The sequence below is a fragment of the Polypterus senegalus genome, chromosome 5 (assembly GCF_016835505.1).
Source record: "Polypterus senegalus isolate Bchr_013 chromosome 5, ASM1683550v1, whole genome shotgun sequence".
Lineage (NCBI taxonomy): Eukaryota > Metazoa > Chordata > Cladistia > Polypteriformes > Polypteridae > Polypterus > Polypterus senegalus.
The window spans coordinates 198,125,512-198,143,170 of record NC_053158.1 but is presented as its reverse complement, the minus strand read 5'-3'; the positions used below and the strand labels follow the sequence as shown (position 1 = coordinate 198,143,170).

Sequence of the window (17,659 nt, the reverse complement as noted above, 5' to 3'; positions counted from 1 at the left end):
CCCCAGCGTGGCGGAAGGGCCGGCTATTCTCCCGGCAGCTCTCCGGGTGCCCTTCTAAATCTTCCCTCCAGCACTTCCTGGTGTGGCGGAAGTGCTGAGGGAGCAGATCCCCAAGGCATTGGGGCGCCTCCTGGCGGTGACCACGGGCCCCTGCAGGGTGGGGCTTCCATGCCCTTAACCCGTGGCCCCCAAAGCAACCAGGAAGGCGGCCCCCACGTGATCCAGGGTGGGCGCAGACCCACATCTGGTCCGTCACGGCCAGGTCGTTGCCCCTGGCATCCCTGACAATATATATATATATATTTTTTTACCGGTCCTCCCTTCGTGGAGTTTGCATGTTCTCCCTGTGTCTGCGTGGGTTTCCTCCCACAGTCCAAAGACATGCACTTTAGGTGTATTGGTGATTGTCCCTAGTGTGTGCTTGGTGTCTGGGTGTGTGTGTGTGTGTGCCCTGCGGTGGGCTGGCACCCTGCCCGGGATTTGTTTCCTGCCTTGCGCCCTGTGTTGGCTGGGATTGACTCCAGCAGACCCCCATGACCCTGTAGTTAGGATATAGCGGGTTGGATAATGGATGGATGGATATTTTTACCAAACTTAGTTTTCTAATTTCTAAATTGTTTCCCAAAACACAGACTCTGAGAAATAATCCCAAGAGTCCATTTAAAAACAGAAGCTGGTCGGAGCAAAAACCTGCAGCCACAGGGGGTCCCCAGGACCGAGTTTGAGAAGCCCTGTTCTACACCATCTGTTGGAATGAAAAATGCCCTGTGTTTTATAAGTACTTTGATTCTGTTGAATTCATTTCAATTACGTGACACTTCTGTGTGACTTATTATAGGCTTGGCCAGCTGGTGTATCAATAATTTCCTGCTCAAAAAAATGAAGGGAACACTTAATCATCCGAGGGTAACACACCAAACCAATGACGCTTCAAGGATATAAATCTGTCCAGTTAGGAAGCAGAAGCAGTTGTGAATCAATGTCATCTGCTTTGGTGCAAATGAATGTGACAACAGGTGACCTGGAGAGGCAACGACAAGATACTCCACCTTATACTTCCTGACTGATTCTTCTCTAGATTTGTGTTTTGCTTGTCATTACTGCTACCATGAGGCAGTACCCGCAGCCAATTCAGTTTGCACAGGCAGTCCAACTTCTCCAGGATGGCACAGCCATACGTGCTGTTGCAAGAAGGTTTGGTGTGTCTACCAGCACAGTCTCAAGAGCATGGAAGAGATACCAGGAGATGGGCTGTTACAGTCAATGGCATCAATGCCTTCATCATCCAGGAACTGCCTACACACTCTGGCCACATGAGGCTGGGCATTGTGCTGCACCAGGAAGAACTCAGGGCCCACTGCACCAGCATAAAGATCTGACGATAGCTCTGAGGATTACATCCTGGTACCTAACAACAGACCATCACTGACCCGCCACCAAACCGGTCATGCTGGATGTTACAGGCTGCATAACGTTCACCATGGCATCGCCAGACTCTGTCACGTCTGTCACATGTACTCAGTGTAAGCCTCCTCTCATCTGTGAAGAGAACAGGGTGCCAATAACAGAGCTGCCAATTGTGTGTTCCCTGGTGAATACCAAACAGGCTTCACTGTGGTGGGCTGGGGGCACAGGTCCCACTAGAAGATGTTGGGCCTTCATGCCACCCACATTAAGTCTGTGTCTGGCAGTTTGCTCAGAAACATGCACACCAGTAGCCAGCTGGAGGTCATTATGTAGGCTCTGGCAGTGCCCATACTATTCTTCCTGGCACTTAGGAGCAGATACCAGTCCTGCTGCTGGGTCTATGCCCTTCTAAAGCCCCGTCCAGCTCTCCTCATGTAGAAGCTCTTCTCCTGGTATCTCCCCCATGCTCTTGCTACTGTGCTGGGAGACACAGCAAACCTTCTTGCAATGGCACATATGGATGTGCCATCCTGGAGGAGCCTGAATACCTGACTCATACTGCCAGTAGTGACAAGAGAGGTTAGGAGCAAGCACTGATACAGAGCATTGCCACATCCACCACATGACAAACCAACTCAGGATCCCAAATTAGGACCCGAGTGCAGCCAGGCGACGGGTGACACCTCAGTGCCACGCCAGTTCAGATGGTATGAAACAGCGAGAGTTTCTTTAACAGTGGCTGGAGTGCCAATCCTGCCACCAACTCCCAGGTTCTCCCTGTAAGATGCAGATTAACGTCAAACCCAGGATGGAGCAGTTGCAGGTTAAGGGCCTCGCTCAAGAGCCTAATGGAGTAGAGTCACTTTTGGTGTTTTATGGGATTTGAATCGGCAATCTTCCGATTACCAGTGCAGATCCCTAGTGACAATGACAATGACAAGGACACCAGCAAAATGCAAAACCAGAGAAGAATCAGTCAGGAAGGAGACGGAGAGGGCAATTGTCTGTGGCCACCATTCCCTTTTTGGTGGTCATTTGCACCAATCGCTTGTGCTTCCTAAATGGACACATTGATATCCCTGACGTGTCATTGACTTGGTGTTAGACTGTCAGGATTAATTGTTCCATTCATGTTTTTGAGACAGTGTCATTTCGGCCGATCCTTTGTTCACCGAGCCCTCTAACTGATATGTCTGCCAGAAATCCCAAGCTGAAATGTTCATTATAATTTTAATCAATACTTGCATTGCCAACATCACAGCTTTTCTCCATTCTTTTGGCACAATTCTTGGATGGCAATTAATGTTTGTGAAAACAATGTGTGTCACCGTCACCTTATTAGATGAACTGGGAACAACACAACACCATTTGTTTCCCACAAATCGGAGGAGGAGGAGGAGGAGGAGGAGGTTGGTAACATGATCATAATCTTCTTGGTATCTTCCAAGGCGACACCTAAAGTGGTCTACAGGGAACTCAACTGAAAACAGCAGCCCTGTCACAGAACCCCCCCCCAGGGGAACATCGAAGGCTTTTTGCACAAATATTCTCACAACACCGAGGCTGACATGAACCAGGAGTCCCACGCACTTAAGTGCTCAAAAGCAAATACTCTTAGCCAGTAGCGGATTGGGTCCCAAAACCGCCTTCAACGAGTGAGGTGACAGCGTCGACCCACTCGGCCTGTTATTCATTGCAATTTTCTTAAAATTTGTGACGAGTACGCGGCTCGCTACTTGCTATGAGCCTATGATATGAACTCAATCTAAACTGTTGCCAAACTTAATCTGTACACTGTTGTTTAGACGCAACTGAAAATTTGACGACATGCTTAGAAATAAAATGTAATGAGTAATAAAAATGTAGTAACATGGCTTACACGTTATTAGAGTACATGTCAAATGTCAATGTCATGTCCAAGTGCCAGTACCCGAGTAGGCTTACGCACTTCGCTGTTTTCCGCAGCCACATCATCAATACTGTTAGTGTCAAGTTTGGCTCGGATACTTCACTCCACCGACATCAACACGAACGCCTCAAGATGTTCTTGCGTCATCGTGCTTCTCAGGCGCCTTTTGATTCTCTTCAACTCAGTGAATGATCTTTAGGCGGCCAAAAGCAAAGTAAGTGATTACAGGTATGAAGCAATCATTTTCAACTCGATAATCAAACTGCTCATTTACAATGGAATACATTATAACCGAAGTTAGAATGAAAACCTCCCATGATCGAAATGGTCCATTAACTTAACGATAAACTATAAATGTTCCGTCCTCATGTGAAAAATTCCTATTCTGTGCTTTATAACTTTATTTCATCACATTAATAATTTCAGCTGAAAACCACTAATTATCGCTCACAATGATGACCAGAGAACAATAGAATGCATAATACATAATCTAAACTAATTATTGGTACCGAAGAATTTAAATATTAGATATGAGATCAAATAAATTACAATAGCGTATATGCTAACCGAAATGTAGTGGTATCCAAACAGAAATCGGCAAAAGGCAGTTCTGACCAAAGTTTTCACTGCAACGTTGTGTACTGACAACTGAAACAACTTGATGACGTAATACGGTTTATTATATAGGACACTATACAGTGCATGTGGAAGGTATTCACAGCGCATCACTTTTTCCACATTTTCTTATGTTACAGCCTTATTCCAAAATGGATTAAATTCATTTTTTTCCTCAGAATTCTACACGCAACACCCCATAATGACAACATGAATAAAGTTTACTTGAGGTTTTTGCAAATTTATTAAAAATAAAGAACTGAGAAATCCCATGTACAATAAGTATTCACAGCCTTTGCTCAATACTTTGTCGATGCACCTTTGGCAGCAATTACAGCCTTTTTGAATATGATGCCACAAGCTTGGCACACCTATCCTTGGCCAGTTTCGCCCATTCCTCTTTGCAGCACCTCTCAAGCTCCATCAGGTTGGATGGGAAGCGTCGGTGCACAGCCATTTTAAGATCTCTCCAGAGATGTTCAATCAGATTCAAGTCTGGGCCACTCAAGGACATTCACAGAGTTGTCCTGAAGCCACCCTTTGATATCTTGGCTGTGTGCTTAGGGTCGTTGTCCTGCTGAAAGATGAACCGCCCCCAGTCTGAGGTCAAGAGCGCTCTGGAGCAGGTTTTCATCCAGGATGTCTCTGTACATTGCTTCGGGCATCTTTCCCTTTATCCTGACTAGTCTCCCAGTTCCTGCCGCTGAAAAACATCTCCACAGCATGATGCTGCCACCACCATGCTTCACTGTAGGGATGTTATTGGCCTGGTGATGAGCGGTGCCTGATTTCCTCCAAACGTGACGCCTGGCATTCACACCAAAGAGTTCAATCTTTGTCTCATCAGACCAGAGAATTTTGTTTCTCATGGTCTGAGAGTCCTTCAGGTGCCTTTTGGCAAACTCCAGGCGGGCTGCCATGTGCCTTTTACTAAGGAGTGGCTTCCGGCTGGCCACCTACCATACAGGCCTGATTGGTGGATTGCTGCAGAGATGGTTGTCCTTCTGGAAGGTTCTCCTCTCTCCACAGAGGACCTCTGGAGCTCTGACAGAGTGACCATCAGGTTCTTGGTCACCTCCCTGACTAAGGCCCTTCTACCCTATCGCTCAGTTTAGATGGCCGGCCAGCTCTAGGAAGAGTCCTGGTGGTTTGAACTTCTTCCACTTACAGATGATGGAGGCCACTGTGCTCATTGGGACCTTCAAAGCAGCAGAAATTTTTCTGTAACCTTCCCCAGATTTGTGCCTCGAGACAATCCTGTCCTGGAGGTCTACAGACAATTCCTTTGACTTCATGCTTGGTTTGTGCTCTGACATGAACTGTCAACTGTGGGACCTTCTATAGACAGGTGTGTGCCTTTCCAAATCATGTCACATCAACTGAATTTACCACAGGTGGACTCCAATTAAGCTGCAGAAACATCTCAAGGATGATCAGGGGAAACAGGATGCACCTGAGCTCAATTTGGAGCTTCATGGCAAAGGCTGTGAATACTTATGTGCTTTCTCAGTTTTTTTATTTTTAATAAATTTGCAAAAACCTCAAGTAAATTTTTTTAACGTTATCATTATGGGGTGTTGTAGGTAGAATTCTGAGGAAAAAAATTAATTTAATCCATTTTGGAATAAGGCTGTAAAATAACAAAATGTGGAAAAAGTGATGCGCTGTGAATACTTTCCGGATGCACTGTAAATCACAGTACTGGACAGATAATGTTTAGTAGTTCAGAAAATTCATTTTAATGTCAAACAGTAACCAGTACACAAAATTTATTTTATGAAACGGCCGGCCCATAACCAGACCAAATGTCCTAATGGCCAGTCGGGCCCCTGCTTCTAACAACACCCACTAGAGGGGGATATCACTGTGAAACTGAGTTGGTCATGAACCGAAGTAATTTCCCCCATAGGATTGTATGTAAATACAATTAATCCGTTCCAGACTGTACGAACTGTATGTAAATATATTTTTTTAAAGTTTAAGCACAGATATAGTTAATTACACTATAGAATGCACAGTGTAATAGTAAACTAATGTAAAAACATTGAATAACACTGACACAAAACACCCAGGCTCCCTGCTAAGCTGCACGAGCAGGCTCACTCGCTTGCTCGCTTGCTGTCTCTCTCTCTCTGTCTCTCAACAGCACGTGCTCGCTCTCTCTCTCTCAGCAGCACGTGCTCGCTCTCTCTCTCTCAGCAGCACGTGCTCTCTCTCTCTCAACAGCACGCGCTCGCTCTCTCTCTATCAGCAGCACTCTCTCGCTCTCTCTCTATCAGCAGCACGCGCTCGCTCACTCTCTCTCAGCAGCACACGCTCGCTCTCTCTCAACAGCACGTGCTCGCTCTCTCTCTCTCAGCAGCATTTGCTCGCTCTCTCTCTCTCTCAGCAGCATTTGCGCGCTCGCTCTCTCTCAACAGCACGTGCTCGCTCTCTCTCTCTCAGCAGCACGTGCTCGCTCTCTCTCTCAGCAGCACGTGCTCGCTCGCTCTCTCTCAACAGCACGTGCTCGCTCTCTCTCAACAGCACGCGCTCGCTCTCTCAGCAGCACGCCGCTCTCTCAGCAGCACACGCTCGCTCTCTCTCAGCAGCACGCTCTCTCTCTCTCTCAGCAGCATTTGCTCGCTCTCTCTCTCTCAGCAGCACGCGCTCGCTCTCTCTCTCTCAACAGCACGCGCTCTCTCTCTCAGCAGCACGCGCTCACTCTCTCTCTCTCAACAGCACGCGCTCTCTCTCTCAACAGCATGCGCTCACTCTCTCTCTCTCAGCAGCACACGCTCACTCGCTCTCTCTCTCTCTCTCTCTCAGCAGCACGCGCTCGCTAGCGCTCCCTCTCTCTCAGAACAGAGAGGAACATTTGAACAAATCCGAACTTTAATTTAAAAACAGAAGTTCATGCTAATAGCCTTACAGCTTATCGCTGTACTGTGCAGTAAACACTTTTTTTTAAAATGAGTTTTAAGCACAGGGGAAAAAAGGAACATTTGAAAAAAGAGAAAAGTAACATTGCAACAATTCATGCTACGAACTGAAAAATTAACTTTTGAAAAATCCGTAATACAAAAACTATAAACCACCAAGAAAACTAACCTTGCATGAGTCGAGTTCTGGCATGAACTTATAGAAATTATAGAAAAACACCCGATCTAAATCCGCTAAGCAGCTCTCTTGTGAAAAGCGGACAAACATACAAACGGGTCTAAAAAACTATACGAAATTTTACACTCGGACCACGGAATTTTCAAAAACGTATCTTAGCGAGCACCTATAGGCCAAGGGTAACCTACATTCTAAATTTCAAGTCCCAAGTCCTCATGGTTCAGGAGATTTCGTGATGATTGAGTCAGTGGTATTTAGTTTTTATATACATAGAAGACTAGCCACTCCCCCTTCGGCTTTGCCCGGTTATTAGTGAAACAGGACAGTGAGGAGGCCCCGCCCAGCTCCCTGACGTCACTACTCCCCCTCCCCTTGGCCCACAGCCTCTGTTTTGGATTAGTGCGAATATATCTCTCCTGCAAGCAAACTCTGATTCTAAGCGCAATGAGAGAATTTGCAAAATCAACCGGAATGTTCAAGCAAATTATAGAAAAAAAAAAAATTTTAATCCGTTAAGTAGTTCTCTCATTCGCTAGCTAAGTGGAGTTCAGGTTACACCCCGAGGCAGACGTGTGAGTGGGGAGGGCCCTGCCACCCGATGAGTCTCTCTTGGATTCGCACTAATAAATCGGTACCGCAAGTGAACTCTTGATACTTAGCGCGATGACAGAAGTCGCAAAATCAACGGAATGTTCAAGCAAATTATAGAAAAAAAAGATCTAAATCCGTAAAGTAGTTCTCTCATTCGCTAGCTAAGTGGAGGTAAGGAATGCCCCGATGCTAGCGCATCAGTGAGGAAGGCCCCGTCCAGCTCCCCTCGGTCTTCTGCGTCTCTCTCGGAAACACGTAAGTAAATCGGTACAACAAGTGAACTATAATTCTTAACGCGATGAGAGAAGTTACAAAGTCAACCGGAATGTTCCAGCAAAAATATCTAAATCTAAATCTAAAAAATATCTAAATCCACTAATTAGTAAATAATGGATTAATTAAACAATTAGAACACCCTGAAAAATTAGAAATAAAATCAAGATGAAAACATTACTAAAAAGAAAAAAAACACATTATCTGCTTGGTACATTTTAATATATATAAGTTTTTTTTTTGTTTGTTTTTTTTTTTTTATCAAACTTAGTTGTAATTTCTATATTGTTACCAAAACACAGAACTTTGGAAATAACACATCACTTAATTAGCCCAGGAGTCCAATTAAAAACAGAAGCTGGTTGGAACAAAAACCTGCAGCCACAGTGAGTCTCCAGGACCGGGTTTGTGAAGCACTCACTGCTCTACAGTAGACGGATGTTTTATTGCACTAAAAAAATATCAAAAGACCCGGCTGGCTGTTCAGTTGAGCCAAATGTTTTATTGTGAGAAAGGCTTTTGGGGACGCCTTTCCTTAAAACCTAATTTAACTTTTTGTCAAATGCACAAATTCCTTTTCTGTAAACTTACCACTACCAAACCACGTGGGGTTGCGGGATTTTCGAGGGTAGAGGGCATTTAATACATTTCGGTACTGTGGACCACTTAACGTGGTGCACGTTAAGCTTACTATCATATTTTCAAGCTAACCGGCAGGTCTTTGGGATGTGGTAGAAAAACGAGTACCAACAGCGACAGATAGAACAGGTGCAGACTCCACACAGACAATGCCAGGGCCTTAATTGAACTTCAGGTTTGAGCCCATAGCAGAAAGAATTGGCACCGTCATGCCTGATGATGTTCATAGAATGAGTGCAGCTGCTTTATATCCTTCTCGTACCGATGCGAGATTCTCCGCTTGCGGGGATCCACGTTATTCATTCTCTCTTTTTCTCTCTCTCGCGCACACACACACACACACTCACGCACACTCGGTGTCTCTCTCCATTCCTAGGTAGTTTCTCTTTCGGGTTAGCTCTCAGCTTTGCTTATCGAACGACTTCCGACACCTAAAGCGTCTCAGCAGGGGGGTTTTCATGGCACGCAACGCCGTCTATATTTGGAAAACCTTTTTATTCAGTTTTCTCCGCCTCCTGTACTGGAATGACATGCTAGATCGCTTTTGTCGGTTCGGTTTGTTGCCGAGGTGTATTTTTTTTTTAAACGGGGGCTTCTTTGTCTTTCATTTCTCCCACTTTCTCGTACATTTTGAAAGCATTTCACTCTCCCAAAACCTCATCGATCAGGTGTGCCCTGCCTTGTGTGGAGATGACGGGAAGCGTGTTGCTGGGTGTCTCGTCTCGTCATCGCGCCGCTGAAGGCTTCGGCTCTTTTCAGCACTGGACAGCTCCTCTCCTCTCCTCTTCGCCTCTCCACCGAACGCCCCGCTGTGCGCAATGATTGACAGCAGAGATGGCCATCTGTGAGTCAGCGCCACTTGTGAAATCCTATTAGAAATAACAGCAGACGGAATTCCGGGCCGATTGGCTGTTACGTGGCTCCTATGTTTAGTTACTGCTTATTATGGGCTGAGAAAGGCGGAGTTTATTTGCGGCCAAAGCGTGCGAGCGGTTCGCTCGCCTGCATCTGATTACTAATCGGGATTTTTCTCTTCTACACCCCCCTGTGCGATCCTGGCTACTTGCAGCTGAGTATCTTGAGTATAAAGACGGGTAAATCGGGATGCTGGACGCCTTCTTTCAGGTTGCAGGAGATTGGCTTTCTTTAGAACATCCTTAGAAGACATTTCATTTAGTGGAAGCACTTGAGCGGATGGGAATCCGGACGTGAGCGATCTGAACTGTGGCACCTCTTTAAGAACAAAAAAAAAGGATGTGATCTATTCGGAACAAACCTGTCCTTAACGTATACGTGGTGGAGCGTGTAAGGGCATCACTGGGACTACCTCCGTTTATCTACAGGTGATCGCAGTTCCATCTTTTGGTTTGTTTGCTTGCCCCTCTTTGTTTTTACCCCACTGCATGTCTCAGCATACTCCCGTGTGAGTTTCGTACAGTTATCATACATTTATATATATATGTATATATATACTGTATATGTCTGTATATACAGTATATATATATGTATATATATGTACACGTAGAACGCACTGCGGTGGATGGATATGGCTGTTTTCCTGCTTTCCTTATTCTTACAGATACAAGTAGGATTAGTTCTGGGATCTAACTATGGATTCGACCAAAGGGAAAAGACAGTCAAAGGGAAGCTGCCGATTTATAACCGTCACATTAACAACCAATGGCACTCGCAGCACACGTCCTTTTGGATTAAATCTGCCACCGATCGCCCCATCTTGGCGCAAAAAATCGAAGAAGACCTGCCCAGGGTCGCGACGGCGTTTTTGCACACGGGGGACCCCTTTAAGCTAAAGCGTGCCAACTGCTCCCGGCGATACGAACTGGGCAGCCTCCGGGATGTGGCACACATCTCCTCGCAGCCTTCCCTGCACAGCGCTCTGGACACGGTGGTCCACGCCACCAACTTTCTGAACATGATACTGCAGACGAACAGGTCCAGGGAGCGCAACCTGCGTGGCGACATCGAATGGTACCACGCTCTGGTCAGGAGCATATTGGAAGGAGACCCCAAAATTCAACGGGCAGTGGTGACGTTCAACGCCGAGCCCTGGTCCTCCGGCTCGCATGTGTTCCTGCAGGCCACCCGGGCAGACAGCGAAATTGTACTTCAGGACTTGTCCTCCACGGCCCACCACCTGAAAAACAAAACTGCGGAAACGGAGTGGTTCAACGAGCTCAAATTCAGGGAAAAGCCGCATTTGCACAAACGGGTCCTGAGCCACGACATCAGAGCTTTGGATGCCACGCTGCGGAGGGGTGGCTGTTACGTGATCGACAAGACTCAGATCAAGTGGTCTGCACCTTACCTGGAGTGCGACAATGGGAATTTTGTACCCCACTGGCTTCTCACCCTCTCCGCTGGCTTTTACGGGCTAAGGGCGAACCTCACCCCGGAATTCAGGTAGGTGCCTTCTTTCCACCACTTTTACAAAGAGTGACACATCTAACTCTGTGTTCTGTTGTCTTTGTGATGGCATCTCGCTGAAATGTCGGGGGGTTACGTTAATGATTCTCACCCCAACAAACCCAATAAAGGTAAAACTTTAAAGATGTTCAAAGTCACGAGCAGCGAACATACAGGAAGTCTCGGGGCGGAAATGCGAGCGCACGGCCTCCGTCGCCTCCGTCTCCGTGTTCCCCTACCTAGCAAGCCGGCGATCTCGAGATCTTAGAAACGGCGTTTCCCTCAACAGCTCATCGCGTTAACAATTGTGTGTGATCGGGAAGGCTGTGAAAAAAAATAAATCTTCAGACCAAATTGTTCACCGCGAAGAAATGCGGCGGCGCTTTTAACGCTTCGCAAGTTACAGAAGCGGATAGATTTCTATTTTTGGACGTGCCAGCGCCGTTATTAATAAAACATTTCACTTTTCCATTTTAGTCTTGTCACATGCCGCCGCAGCAGCAGCAGCAGCAGCTGGGATGACAGCTTGTTTTGACGTCTTTTTATGATGTGTTTTATTTTTTCTAAAGAAAGAAAGAAAATAAACAACAATGAAAGTAAGGAATCCGAGGCGACGCATACGTCATTTTCAAGTTTGGAGCAATTTTATAATAATACAATAAAACAAATGGGGTAGCCCACCGTATTCAGAATGGGACAAAAATCTGTCTGACCTCACGTGGAATCACGCAGACTGAAACTGAAAATTAAGTTCAGACCCACCATGCTGGCATTCAGAGTAGTCAATGCTGGTTCTTTAATGGCACTTTATGGTTCTCTTTTAGGTTGTGGTGGTTCCTCATAGAGCCTTTGCTTGACTGAGAACGAAGTCGTTCAGGGATGTGTTCTTTGCATATGAAGTTGGTTCTTTATTCTTTGGAAATCTTTGTAATATGTAAAAGAAACCTGAAATCTTTAGTGTATGTTAGGCTATTTAGCAGGAAACTAACAGGGCGAGAAATCCCGGACTTTATCTATTATCCGGTATGCACATGGAGTCCTTTTAAAATCGGGACTCAACTGGGATTTCACAAATCTGTCACCATCTTTTTGTGGTTATTTACTGTACGGAGCCTGTTACATCCATCCATACATTATCCAACCCGCTATATCCTAGCTACAGGGTCACGTGGGTCTGCTGGAGCCAATCCCATCAAACACAGGGTGCAAGGCAGGAAACAAACCCTGGGCAGGGTGCACACATACACCAAGCACACTCTAAGGACAATTTAGGACCACCAATACACCTAATCTACATGTCTTTGGACTGTGGGAGGAAACCCACACAGACACGAGGAGAACATGCAAACTCCATGCAGAGAGGACCTGGGAAGCAAACCCGGGTCTCCTAACTGCGAGGTAGCAGCGCTACCCACTACGCCACCGTGCCACCTGGGAGCCTGTTACAGATCTAAATAAATTAAGTTTTTTTTCTGGCTCCTTTAGGCGAATGGGTCTTTTGGGAACCAAAAAGAATTCCACTATGGCATCACTCTGAAGAACCTCTCTGGAACCCTTATTTTTTAAGATGAGCCCTATGCTCCTTCTTGACCACTCAGTTCTGCGAGTGAATGGCATCTGGTGATGCGACCTCTGCATGGCATCAAATCCCAGTGCTATAACTGGTGGAACGAGCTGCCCACCTACTAACTGTGAATTTCCCCTTGGGATTAATAAAGTATCTATCTATCTATCTATCTATCTATCTATCTATCTATCTATCTATCTATCTATCTATCTATCTATCTATCTATCTATTATATAGTGCCTTTCACTCTATCTATCTATCTATCTATCTATCTATCTATCTATCTATCTATCTATCTATTATACAGTGCCTTTCACTCTATCTATCTATCTATTATACAGTGCCTTTCACTCTATCTATCTATTTTATAGTGCCTTTATCTATCTATCTATCTATCTATCTATCTATCTATCTATCTATCTATCTATCTATCTATTATACAGTGCCTTTCATCTATCTATCTATCTATCTATCTATCTATCTATCTATCTATCTATCTATCTATCTATCTATCTATCTATTATATAGTGCCTTTCACTCTATCTATCTATCTATCTATCTATCTATCTATCTATCTATCTATCTACCTACTAATTATTAGACTGACACCTTCATCCAAGGACATCTTTTTTTATTTTTTATTTTTTATTGAATATATTCAAAGCAAGTAATATTCCATACAATCAAGTCATATTTAACAAAACTAAAATCAAATCAACTGCCACCCATGAGAAAGAGAGGAAGGCCAACAACCAGAGCAAAACTTTTAAGAGTAGTAAAGAGAGAAAGGAGTCTTTTCCCCCCAATATAAATGCTTATTCTAAAATGTTATTGATCAGGTCCTGCCAGGTTTTAAAAACAGTTTTGAACAGATCATCTAAATGAGAATTAGATTTTTTTCCCATTTCAAATAATATATAACATCAGTTAATAATAATAATACTACATTTTATTTATATAGCGCCTTTCCCATGCTCAAGGCACTTCACAGAGTTTAAGAAAGAACGGCAGGGTATACAGTATATAGCATTGTACAAACCAGATAATTAAATAAAGAAGATTATCTATCCACCCATTATCCAATCTGCTATATCCTAACTACAGGGTCACAGAGGTCTGCTGGAGCCAATCCCAGCCAACACAGGGTGGAAGGCAGGAAACAAACCCTGGACAGGGCTCCAGCCCACCGCAGGGCACACACACACACACACACACACACACCAAGCACACACTAGGGACAATCGCCAATACACCTAACCTGCATGTCTTTGGACTGTGGGAGGAAACCCACGCAGACACAGGGAGAACATGCAAACTCCACACAGGGAGGACCCGGGAAGCAAACCCAGGTCTCCTAACTGCAAGGCAATCTTGAAAAGTTATAAGAAATCTAACTTTTGCTATATTCCTTAAGTGAAAAAATGCTGTCCTAGTAATCAGATTAATATGTGATTTAAAATTTAGGTCAGAGTCAATAGTTACCCCTAAATTTTTTACCTCTGTCTTGTCCCCTAGAACTGAGGTTTGCTCAGTTATGTTGACCTCGTTGGATAAAAGCACTTGCTAAGCGAATTCATGTAAATGAAATTGAAGCTGAAGCATATTCAGACTAAGTTGGTTCAAAGTTTGCATTTTGCCTTTTATTCGTACAATGCATGCTTTTTTTAGGGGGGGCTGTGATTGTGTCAGTATTGAGAAGAGGGGAGCAGCCTTACACTCAGATATGCACCGTGTCATGGAGATTTGATTCCTTTAAAGCACTACACAACGCCATAGAGGAACCATTTCTGGTTTACAAAAGTCCCATCCACATGAAGGCTCCAGGAAGAACCTTTCATTATTTAGATCCGTGACAGGCTCCATAGAGTCAATAACCATGGATGGATGGTAAAAGATTTGTGAAACACCAATGGATTCCTGATTTTAAAAGGACGCTTGCTGCATACAGTAACTCAAGATGTCTTAATCTGTTAAGTGTTCTGCTAGGTAGCCTACCACACATGAAAGATTTTAGTTTTTCGGAAGTTTTTCACAGCACAAAGAACTAACTTCATATGCAAGGAACCCTTCCCAGAATGAAATGGGGCTTCATCAAGCAATGGGGCTACGAGGGACCACACAGCCCAGTAAAGAACCAGCACTTTTGGGAGTTACTGCTATGAAAACATGACTGAGTTACCCTTGTTTTGCATTTAACTCCTCACCTTAGAACATGCCATCTGAATTTCACATTATCAATATCATAAAATTGATTAATTCGTTTTCCAAACCTGCTTTATTCGAGCAGCAAGTATAGGACAGAATGCAGGAACTGTCCCTGGATAGGACGCCAGATAGGACACACCACACACAGTCAGGCCAGCAGGCCACCTAACCTGCCTGTCTTTGGATTGTGCGAGAAAACCCAGGCAGACACGGGGAGAACATGGAGACTCCACACAGGGAGGGAGGACACGCGAGGTGACCCCTAGCCTCCCTGTTGCAGGGCAGCAGCACTATAATGGTGCCATCCAATAATATTGATAATAATGGCATTACATTAACTGATTTGGTGGGTGCCTTTATCCAAGGTGACACAGAGATATGATTGGTCATTTTGCTTCTTCCAGCTGGAGCCCAGGCAGGTGAAGTGACATGCTCATGGTCACACGGTGTCAGTGATGAGATTTGAACCCATAACCTCAGGGTTTGGAGGCCCAGCCCCTCGTCACCTGACTAAGAAGGACCAGGAATGGCTTAGTAACCGCTGCCTTACAGTAGCCTGGCACCGTGTCCAGTGCTGGCTCTTGGATGGGCTCCAGTTCTCAGTTAATTAAAAATTATTATTGTTATTGTGACTAATAAAAGAATGTGTGATCCATCTTTACTTCATGCGCAGCCTTTGATAACAAGAACCACTGCATGGAGCCCATCAAAATGCATGCCTTTATAATTCCTTTTTTTGGTATTAATATTAATATTATTTTATTACCACTACTAATGCTGATTATTCTTTCATTCAGTTATTCTCAGTCTCAAGGTGCCAGAGCCTACCTGGGCAGTATGATAGACAAAGCAGGAATCTGTCCTTGAAAAATAATAATAAAAATAATAATAATTATAATAATACATCCCTGCGGTGGGCTGGCGCCCTGCCCAGGCTTTGTTTCCTGCCTTGCGCCCTGTGTTGGCTGGGATTGGCTCCGGCAGAACCCCGTGACCCTGTAGTTAGGATATAGCGGGTTGGATAATGGATGGATGGATGGATAATACATCCACCTGGTGTCTAAACCCACTTATCTTGAAAGTTGGAGCCTCTGAATGAACTTCATTGTAAATACCTTGAAAGGCACTCAGGACAGTACAGCTTTTGCAGCTTTTTCTTCTTTAGGCTGATCATTTATTTATCAGTATTATTCATCCATCCATTTTCTAAACCTGGTACATCCTGAGCAGGGCATGGAGCCTATCCCAGTATGCATTATGTGCAAGGCAGGGTGCCATTTCATTGCAGAGGGTATAATAATAATCATCATCATCATCATCATCATCATCCTTGATCCATTCATTAATCCATCTAGCCATCCATCCATTTTCCAAACCTACTTATCCTAAGCAGGGTCTCAGAGAATCTGGAGCCTTTGAATTAACTTAATGTTAAATATCTTGAAATTTATTTAAGATAATAAACAATATATGCAGCTTTTATTATTATAATTATTATTATTCATCCATCCACCCATCCAACCATGTTTTAAACCAGCTTATCCAGAGTAGTGTCATGGGATGCTGGTGCCTATCTCAGCAAGCTTTGTGTGCAGGGTAGGAACACTTCCTAGGAGGAATGACAGTCCATTTCAGAACAAATAATAATTATAATAATACATCCACCTGATGTCTAAACCCGTTTATCTTGAACAGGGCCACATGAAAGTTGGAGCCTCTGAATGGACTTCATTGTAAATACCTTGAAAGGCACTCAGGACAGTACAGCTTTTGCAGCTTTTTCTTCTTTAGGCTGATCATTTATTTATCAGTATTATCCATTCATCCATTTTCTAAACCTGGTATACCCTGAGCCTGGTCATGGGGAAGCTGGAGCCTATCCCAGTATGCATTATGTGCAAGGCAGGGTGCCATTTCATTGCAGAGGGTATAATAATAATCATCATCATCATCATCATCATCATCCTTGATCCATTCATTCATCTATCCATCCATCCATCCATTTTCCAAACCTACTTATACTAAGCAGGGTCTCAGAGAAACTGGAGCCTTTGAATTAACTTAATGTTAAATATCTTGAAATTTATTTAAGATAATAAACAATATAGGCAGCTTTTATTATTATAATTATTATTATTCATCCATCCACCCATCCACGCATCCAATCATTTTTTAAACCAGCTTATCCAGAGTAGGGTCATGGGATGCAGGAACAATTCCTGGGAGGGGTGACAGTCCATTTCAGAACAAATAATACTGCTACTAATAATAATAATAATGCATGAATTTCCTAAATCTGCTTAACCTGCGAAGGGTTGAGAGGGAAACTGTAGCCTGTCCAATACAGTGTAAAGCAAAAGAGAGGAGCAAGCCTTGGATAGGACGCAAGTTCAATGCAGGGTGAATAATAATAATAATAATAATAATAATAATAATTCATCAAACTGTTTCCTATGCCCACTTATCCAGCGCAGGGTTATGGAGAAGCTGGAGCCTATCCCAGCAAGTGCAAGGCAGGCTCAAATCCTGGACAGGGCACTATCTCATTTTAGGGTGAATAATATTGATAATAATAATAGTGATAATAATTATTATTATCTTCGTCATCTCGATCCCAGTTAATCAAATTCAAAAAGTCATGGAGTGCCCAGGGGTTCTGTGTATTTATTAGGCTTTGATGCAGGCCTGTCTCCAGGGGTTCATTTAGGTGGGCTCTGCCCCCTGACACCCCCCCCATTTAAATATGATATTGACCCCCACCATGCTGTCAGGTATACTGTTCGTTGGTGGAGTTCATCAAACCCAACCGCTCCTCCGCAGTATTTCTGATGCCCACCTTATTATTTTGGTCTGGAAGCTGGGCTGCTTTGATATATAATACAATAGCATCAGAACAATCAAAATCTTTGTAAAGCACTGGAACAAATTAT

General features: G+C 44.2%; 1 protein-coding gene across 1 annotated transcript in view; it reads left to right on the top strand.

Annotated features, from left to right (window-relative positions):
• Nucleotides 1–10,062: 10,062 nt before the first annotated feature.
• Nucleotides 10,063–17,659, top strand: part of LOC120529794 (probable G-protein coupled receptor 158) — a 441,265-nt gene continuing 433,668 nt past the window's right edge. The window contains exon 1 of the mRNA XM_039753931.1: nt 10,063–10,954. Within this exon, the coding sequence (XP_039609865.1) occupies nt 10,074–10,954 (881 nt within the window). The 5' untranslated portion in view covers nt 10,063–10,073. The remainder of the gene's footprint in view (nt 10,955–17,659) is intronic.